This window comes from Austrofundulus limnaeus, unplaced genomic scaffold (assembly GCF_001266775.1).
Source record: "Austrofundulus limnaeus strain Quisiro unplaced genomic scaffold, Austrofundulus_limnaeus-1.0 Scaffold378, whole genome shotgun sequence".
Taxonomy (NCBI): Eukaryota; Metazoa; Chordata; class Actinopteri; order Cyprinodontiformes; family Rivulidae; genus Austrofundulus; species Austrofundulus limnaeus.
Window position 1 is genome coordinate 371,205 of NW_013952780.1, and position 8,876 is coordinate 380,080.

The following is an 8,876-nucleotide window of genomic DNA, read 5'->3' on the forward strand; positions in this document are numbered from 1 at the left end:
CCACCCCCACCCAAACCACTACAATTTTGGGATGCACCTATTGGATGACATTTAATTAGGAATAAAGACTTCTAAGTTCTGGTGCATTTGTGCGTGCGGGGCACATTATGTTACCGCTATGCGGTATCTAGTCTTAAAATTAGCTGTTGTTCCATTTTTACTCTTCATCACTTAGGGACTCTGAAGAAACAGACTGTGTCAATATCCTAATATTAAAAAACAATTCAAATCGTATTTTGAATTTATTTATAATCCAGTGAATTATCTTCATTTGTCAGATTGGACTGTGGTCAACTGAGCATACAAGAACACATATGTAAAGCATGGTCCCAATATTTTCACACACAAGAACACAAAAACCACACAGAAGTCTTTAAGTATGTGCCAGAGCCTTTATATAATGTATCCTAACAGTTATTATTTATGCACCTTAATGGCTTTTCAATCAGTTCATCACAACTCGTGTGAAAGTTCTAAAAATAGAAAAAGATGGGAAAAACCAACAACTACCAGTRTTCTGGGTCTTAGCTTATTTTCTCTGTGGATCTTTGCTAAAGTTTCTCCCTAACTATTGATTTTTAACTGTGTTCGGTTTATAAATGGTGTCTCTTTACAAAACTGAGATCACAGCACCAGTCACATTTAAGGGTTTTGTGTCATCATGGACCGTGACGCTCATYTCAAATGTTACTTGTGCAACTGAACCAAGAAAGTAACTAATACCATTTACAACAAAAACTACTATTACTGATAGATTCATAAACTGCTTAAACTAAATTAACCTCTTAGTCCTGTTTCTGTATTTAAAAAAGGATATGCTTTCTGTAACCGACTCTTCTTCTTGTGCCATTTTTGCAGTATGTTGGTATTTTCCAATTGGGACACCTACTGTTTACAAGGAGAATTGCAGTGAATGCCAGACGTCTGAAACACTCGAACAGCAACTTCACTCATCAGAATTAAGCAAACATGAGTCCTGCATCAGTATACAGTAATTCTGCTTTAAGACCACCTTTATGATGATGGCCAGTGGGATATGGGTTAATGAGGGTTTTGGGGTTCCTGGATGAAGTGTAGTGGCATCATATAAATGACTCATGTACTGGAGTAGTTTGATCATGGAAAATTTAAAGCAGGYCTGGTGATGCAAGCCACACATCTAGACTGCAGACGAGATTGTAAGACAGAAATGGGAACATGACACTTGTGCCTGTAGTTTTGTTCTTGTGTTGAATGATTTTTTTCCGACATACTGAAGCTGTAGGAGAGTCGTGCCGGTGGGGGCGGCATATAATGTGCTGAAGGTGCAGGAGAGCGTCCCTGAGACGCTCTCCTGCACCTAAAATTAAATCTGTCTTTGTTGTACGCTCAAGCAGGCATTTTGATGTCTTTGTGAGCCAAAATACACTCATCCAGAAAATAAATATATTTTGTGCTCTGTTGCTTGGAAGGCAGCAGACGGTAAAATCAGTGCCCCATATGTTGGAGAAACAGAAAAAAAAATCACATTAGAAGCTATGGGAATCAAGCTGGCTTTGAAGCTCAGCGTGCTCTCTGTACCTCCCAGAGTGGCGGATAGAAGGAGGTGGGTGCCGTATTTCTTGATTAGGCTCTCTGTAATCATGTGGAGGGTCGGCCTTCTCCCCAGCAGGCGGACAGTGTGCATGAAGTCCGGGTCAAGGGGCAGAGCCAAGCCGCCACTGCCCCCAAAACCGTCTCGCTTCTCCACCACCAGGCTGTTGACCTTCCATCGACCAAACTCCCTGGAAACACACAGACACATTTTAAACTAGTTTGATTTATTTTCTTTCTTACTGTAACAAATGATTTGTTGTGCTTGGTTTAGCACAAGATTCTGTTATTATTCAGTCGACGATCTTTTGATGAAATAAGCAAGACCTCTGAAAGATGGCAGCCTGGGTTTCTGCAGAACATAATTACATCATTCAGATTTAAAATTATTTTGTAAGTTAACCAGGTCCCTAATCCCCCCATACTGTTATGGAGGCTAGCTAAAAGTTTACAGTAAACAGCTTTTCTGTTTGAGCCGATGTCTGGGCAGCACGTCAGTACTGAGTTTCCTCTCCTTACTGTAAAGTAAAAAGAAGCTCATGTTAGCTTAAAAAGATAGTCTAGATCAGTTTCTAACCTATCATCTGAAAACAAAAGGAATTATGGATTTGGTCAACTGGTCTCTGAATGCAATTGACACTATTTTTTCCACATTAAGATTGGAACGAGGGGAACATAGTTGTCCCAGTGGAATGGTTACTGCTGGTCGGGTCAGTGGTTCCTGGAGGACTTGGAATCTGGTCTGTTTGGCACTGCTTTCCATTGAAGACGTGGAAGATTTGTATGTATTTGGATTAATGATAATTGGATTTCTGCTGATCGGCGGAGGCAGATTTCTGATTTATTGGAAAAWGAAAGTGATCCTGACAGCAGTCCAGGCTTGTGAAAAGSTGTCAGGAACCATGGATGKWATCTGCCATTCTGAGMACRCACAGACTTAGATGCTGAGGGAGATAAGTCGCAAACTGAATGTGATTTTTACGAGAATTGCAGCTCAGGAGCGTGCCTCTGGTATTTAAGGATTATACCTGTGTAAAGCTTCAGACAGTGAGAAACAAGGAGGACACGAAATTCGGAACATTTGATTTTTTCGCCACTTCAGAGATGTAGTAAAGACTGAAAGCAGCAAGAAAATGTCAAGACCGCTTGTCCCAAAACAATCGTGTTTATTTTTTCGGATCCCAGCTGCTGACCTCGGTTGCAACGTTATCTAAACTCCCCAGCAGGATATGTCAACAAGGGCTTGATTCCCTTCCACATCCCCATATCATCTGTGTGGGACCAGTCTGAAGACCATGAGGAGGAAGCGGAAACTGAACTCTGTGAACTGAGCATGAGAGGATAACATCTGGTCTCTGGACTCTGGGCAGTGAGTCTACATCTGCAGGAGCCAACACCCAAACACCCAAAAAAATGCCAACAGGAGCTGCTCCAGCCGCAACTCATGCAAGAAACAGAGCTAATTTCCTCCCCTGCAGTGCTCTGCTGAGTCCTCACTGTCCCACAGACACACGTTTGTTCTTCTATTTTCTACAGCCTATCTGACACTGAACCCAGCCTAAACTTTATTCACCCCACAATGTGGACTGGGCTTTTGTCCCCATAAGAAACAGTGGATGCTCACTATGGCGTTACATTTGTGCCATCGACTTGAGCTCATAGTAACAYTGATYTGAGAGCAGATATCAATTTGAACAAACAATGATTTGAACCGTGTGTTCAAATCACAMACACGCTCTCATGGCTCCCTCCCTGTTTACTCAACTCTCTTCTTGCTCRTGCTCGGCTCCCTCCCTCCTCTCAACTTCCCCTCTGCTCGCTCGAGGCTCTGTCTCTGTGCTCGCAAGTTGTATACATTACCAGCCAATCACAGCTGAGTTTTTTTCCATCCAATCAAAACACTTACTGCAAATCTACTAAACCAAGACGCTGAAGTGACAAAATCCTAGATGCAGGCCCATTAACATGWTATACGGTAGGTTTATGCTCAGAACTCAAATAGTTGCACAGTMACAGAGATGTTCCGGTGAGAAAACAGCAACCAACAAAACAAAACCATGCAAAAATGTATAGGTTTATTTGTTTTTGAGAAGTTGGTCTATTAGTTTGAAAATTTGTATAGAACAGGTCCTTGTTTGGCTAGCCATTAACATATTTTCAGAAGAGTAGTCAAGTGACTCCACTCGACACTGGTATGCATACAAACTCTAGCACCAGTTTAGCTGTGTTTAAACTTAAAGAGGCAACATTATGTGTTTCCCAGGCATATATTTAAATTCTATGCCATAATAAAGTAACTATGTCACCTTCGGTTGTTATTAAAATGCTGTTTATATGTTTGAATAGAAAATAAACTTGACTTCACATCAAATTTGTTTCTAAATGCCTTGAAATTGGCCTCTGTCTTCTAAGAAYCTCCTTCCGGTTCTGTCCCACCCATTTCATCATTGGGCTGGGTGGGTGTGTGCTCTGTGATAAGGAAGCTCAGCTTGGAGACACAGCCCAGAGGAGGAGCTGATCCCAAAAGGTGGTTCTTGTCCCAACCGGTCTTTTTTGATCCCCCTACCTGGCTGCCTCARGACAYTGCAGGATTTCTCAAACATGCATGAATGAGTCAAAACAAGACTCTGRCCATGTTTTTGATGAGAGGATAACATTATAACATGATATAAAATGCAAAAAGTTGATTTTACATGATATTGCCCCTTTAAATAAATTCAGTAAAACTGCATCAAACTCCCACAAAACATTGTGCTACAATGTATTTTGAGTGAAATGTCAAGAAAAGGGAAAACAAGCCAAAAAGCGAATCAGACGTGTTTTGATCTACTGGCTTGGAGCAAATCAACCAGGCTACATAGAGTGTAATTACGTCAAACGTTGACATTACTCATGACTGTAGTAAACAGTAAGTAGAGGTTACAAACTCACAAGGAGACACATCTCAGGACAATGAAGAGAAGTTATCAGGAACGTGTTGCTACTATCAGGAAAGTTGTAATTATTCTGTCATATCAGCTAGTATTGGTGATGTTACGATGCCTGGAGACGTAGAACATGAAATGAAATTCTCTTCACATTATGGGAATATCTGGGAAGGTGCCGACAGTGGGAGGAGGGTCCAGCTGCAGCCKCTACAATTATTGGACAGCAGGAACAGCTGATCAATCAWRTCAGGTAAATGTTCGCTATGTCAGAACTTATTCARCAAATGTGTTTCCATCTTTMTTTTTGTGCATTAAATCTTTTTCAGAAAAGCCCAAAACTACCTCAGCAGATAAACTGTTCCGCAAAATTGAAGAAGTTTTTGTGAATTTTGCCGTTTCCATCCAGGTTTTCTAATGCGATACTTCAAAATGCACATTAAAAATGTTGATGGAAACACGGCTAGTGACTCRGGATACAGCCATCGTSYCCACATGGAAGGAGTATATTTTGTTACTTTTCCCAAGCTAGGATGCTAGGCTAACAGCTGGATTTGAGCGATGGTATGAGCTAAATTTAACAGGAAAAAGGTGCAACAAAGGACTTAACGTCTGCTCCAAGCATTTTATCGGAGGTAAAATACAACATGGACCACCCAGATCCCATCCCTGTACTTTCTGTTTATAAACAGGTACAGCAAACTATATTGTTTTTACTGAAACCTACTGCTAGCTTTACTCATAGCATCTTTGCTAGCCTCGCTCATATACAGCACTCTATTGCAGTTGGTACATACAGTGATAATATTWTACTTACAGAAATTCCAAACATCACCATGATGCTTCTTTAAATGATACAGAAGCGGTGGTTCGAGTGAAAAAATACACACACAGACAATAGATGCAGCAAGGTAAGCTATAAAACACCCGAAAACCATAAAACATGTKAATAATTACGCTTGCTTTCCAAGTCTGTCAAAGACCTTGGTCCCCCAGACAGCCTTTCARCTGAACGTTCCTGTTTGCTGATGTCGAATGTGTCGAAATTCGCTTTAGGGACACATTTTTCTGTTAAGATATTAACAYTRAAGCTTGGATTATACTTCAATAAGACARCAGGTTGGAGACTCCGTAATTTTGCACGTCTTTTTCCTGAGCGAGTATAAATGAGCTGAAGACGCGGCGGGCCTTAAATTATCATAGATCCCCCCTCTGCCATCCCACAGTTATAAGTACAACCTCCTTATTTTCTACCTCCAATTTGAGTGATTCCATACTTTTTCCTCAGAATTGAGTGAKTCCATATTTTTCCCCCTGTGCTTGGTCAATAAAAGTAACATTCACTGACTTCCACAATGTTTTCYCTTCATTTCTTTGAGTGTTCCTGAAAGCCAACAAGTTGCACTTTGGAATGACCTTATTATTGTATCATGTTTTTGATCTGAGTTTGTTTTACAGAATGACATGTCTGAATGAGTGCTCATCCAAGACTGSTGATTCCATACTTTTTGCCAGGGGTTGTACACAAACAGCAATAAAAATGGCTGGATATTGGGTTCTTTTATTTTTTTTTCACTCAGTGATCAATGTCATGTTGGATGAAGTTTGTGGTGATTGAAAAAAAGAAGTGGAAATCTGAAAATCAGCTGTGTTTCTTGTTCTTGTAACAACTTACTTCAAACAAAAAAAGAGAAGCATTTAAAAAAAAACCTGCATAAGGCAGCATTGATCTGAGTCCTGCTCCTCAGCACTGTGGTGTTCCTCATGATAAAAGTAAAACACACCCACAAAGTTGTAACCAATCACATGCTCCGAGCTGCGAGGTCCGCGTCTCATACTTCTGACTGGGAGGAATGCACGATGCGGAAGTTGTGCTATTTTTTTGCCACTCAGTAGGGGGAACAAGACGTGTGACTTAAAGTATAAACAAGGCTTGACTCAGTATACTCTGATTGTCCGATCATTTGAGCATTTCAGCAAATAATGAATGCAAATGATATGTGTGACGTCATGAGTGAAGGTCCCCATTATCGGTAAGTGATGGAACATCACTTCAAAATGACAAGAACAGCCCTTTAACTTGATCTTTGGTGTGAGGGTGACATGTCCAGGGTACAACCCCTCTCCCTTAAGACCCTGAAAAAGATGAAGGAATTAATTCAGACCATTTAAAGGGAGTTTAAGTGGAGTTGTTATTTTACCTGTTTGGGAAAAATAACAAATCCATCCTTGCTCTCTGACCGCAGGGCATCGCTGCTGTCTTAAAACAACTCTAATCTCAATAATTCCATGGGGGTAATTGCAAACRCTGTTTTGTAAACCTTTAAATTAGCGCTGCACAATTATTCCTGCAGAAATATTAYAATATTTCCGCGGGAGGTGCCCCAGGCTGCACTAGAAGACCCAAAACAGTTACACTTACAAAATTCTTAGAGTTCTTCATGGTTAATTGTTTGATACAATAATGACAACAAAGTAAAGGTTTAGTTGGAGACTTTTGAGTCTGGAGTTGTTTTAAAATGGCTGTTATCCACTTTGGTCTTGGTCAGTTTTTATCAAGCTGGTCAGAATTAAACTTTATTTCTTGAAAAATGAAGTCATTTACGTAAAACAGGTTTTGCAACGTTATTTATTCACTACATGTCCATGCAACTCCACTTGAAATGAACCAAAATATTAAAGTATTAAAGTAAGATGCTTCGAGAAGAGGCTGAAACATTCTTAWTTCTGAAAAAATAAAATAAAAAATCGTGAAGTAGATTTCCCTCTTCACTTTTGATCATTCTGTCATAGAGAAAACACAAAGAAGTCTTTTTTAAATCTACACACTTTAATGTCATCTTTTTGAAAAGTATAAAATAAACCACACAAAAGATTTTTTTTCTAGACAGTGTTTCATCAGTCATGTTTCACTCCATCACCAACCAAAATTAGATGTTAACTTTGATTTGACTCAAACTGCTGCCTCTGTGATTTCATTCCAACCTGATTCTCTGTCATAAGATTCGCTGAGTCGTGCTTTTTAGGTAAATCTAAAACTAGACATGATTTTTTTTAGCTTTTAAGCCATGGAAAGCACTGTTTTTGAACAGTCAGTGTAATAATTTTTGACTATGTTTATATTTGAGTTACAAACGTTTGAAAGAAATAAAAAAAAAATCAGCATCATTATATCACCTGCATTTGATTTAAAAATACAAATTAAAATAAGCAATAAATGTGGCCAGAAAATGTGATGAAGGGTTTAAAGTTGTATTTCTCACATTATAAGCTCAACACTGTTCAGATTTTATTACTTTCAGTTGAAGCACAAATCTATTGATGTTTATTCTCTCTTACCCATGTCATATAAACGGCACATTTTAATCAATAAAATAACTGTAGCAATGCAGTGCAATGTGATGACAACAAGTGTAAAACCCTACAACAAGCTTGCATCACCAGCTGCCATCATTTGTTGCCCCTGAGCCAAGAAGTCTTGCTCGACTCGTGTAAAACCCTGCGGAGCAGTCGGAGCACCTTTCCCACGTCACCGCCTGCTGCTCTGTGCACATCCTTCTCCCGAGGCCGTCGAATCACCACCAGGAGGAAGACGACAGACTGAAAAATAATTGGGTGACCTGGGACCGTGTCATTACAGGCAATCATGGGAACAAAGGGACAGGACGAGTGTCCGTCTCCGCGGGACAGATGGGTGTTTAGCCTACAGCGATTCCATCAGCATGTATACGTGGCTAATGGGAGAACTGTCAAAACCCGGTGCTGCAGGGAAAAAAATGAAAACTTTTGTGCATGTACTAAAGGGATCAGCAGGAAATGTTTTGGAACGGTGAAAAACTTTCTAAAAGGTGCAACGTGGGGAGCAAACTGACAGCTTAATGACATGCTGCCACATGACTGTCGGCCATGTTTGGTTCACTGTGGTGTTTACGGCGGTCAGAGGCACTTTAATCCCTCAGGCTATTTAACAGGACTGCAGGAGAGAGGAAACTGGGTCAAATATGGCTCAGTTTCTACAGGGAATTGGTTTTAATGTTTCTTCTTATCAGTGCATAAACACTGAAACACCCTTATTACTGTTCAGCCTGTATTATGTTCAACTCTCCCCACAGCTTTGGGAAAAAAACACAAGAAATAATGTGTTTTAACATTAAGTCATGAGTAAACCAGTGGTTCCCACAGCTAGGGGCAGGACCCACAGTAAGGGTCCGAAGCATCAAAGATATGGGATAAATCTTGTGCCAGCAGGAATTGAATTTGAATTGGTCAGATTGAATCAGAATGAAATTGAATGCATTGGTTTGAAAATTAATTTTACTAAATTGAAACTGAATTTAAAGTTTTGAAACTGAATTTAACGTTTTGAATTTGAATTAATTT

General features: G+C 39.9%; 1 protein-coding gene across 1 annotated transcript in view; it reads right to left on the reverse strand.

Annotated features, from left to right (window-relative positions):
* Nucleotides 1-8,876, reverse strand: part of LOC106528427 (BMP/retinoic acid-inducible neural-specific protein 3) — a 69,747-nt gene that overhangs the window by 54,514 nt on the left and 6,357 nt on the right. The window contains exon 2 of the mRNA XM_014023595.1: nt 1,561-1,763. Within this exon, the coding sequence (XP_013879049.1) occupies nt 1,561-1,763 (203 nt within the window). The remainder of the gene's footprint in view (nt 1-1,560; nt 1,764-8,876) is intronic.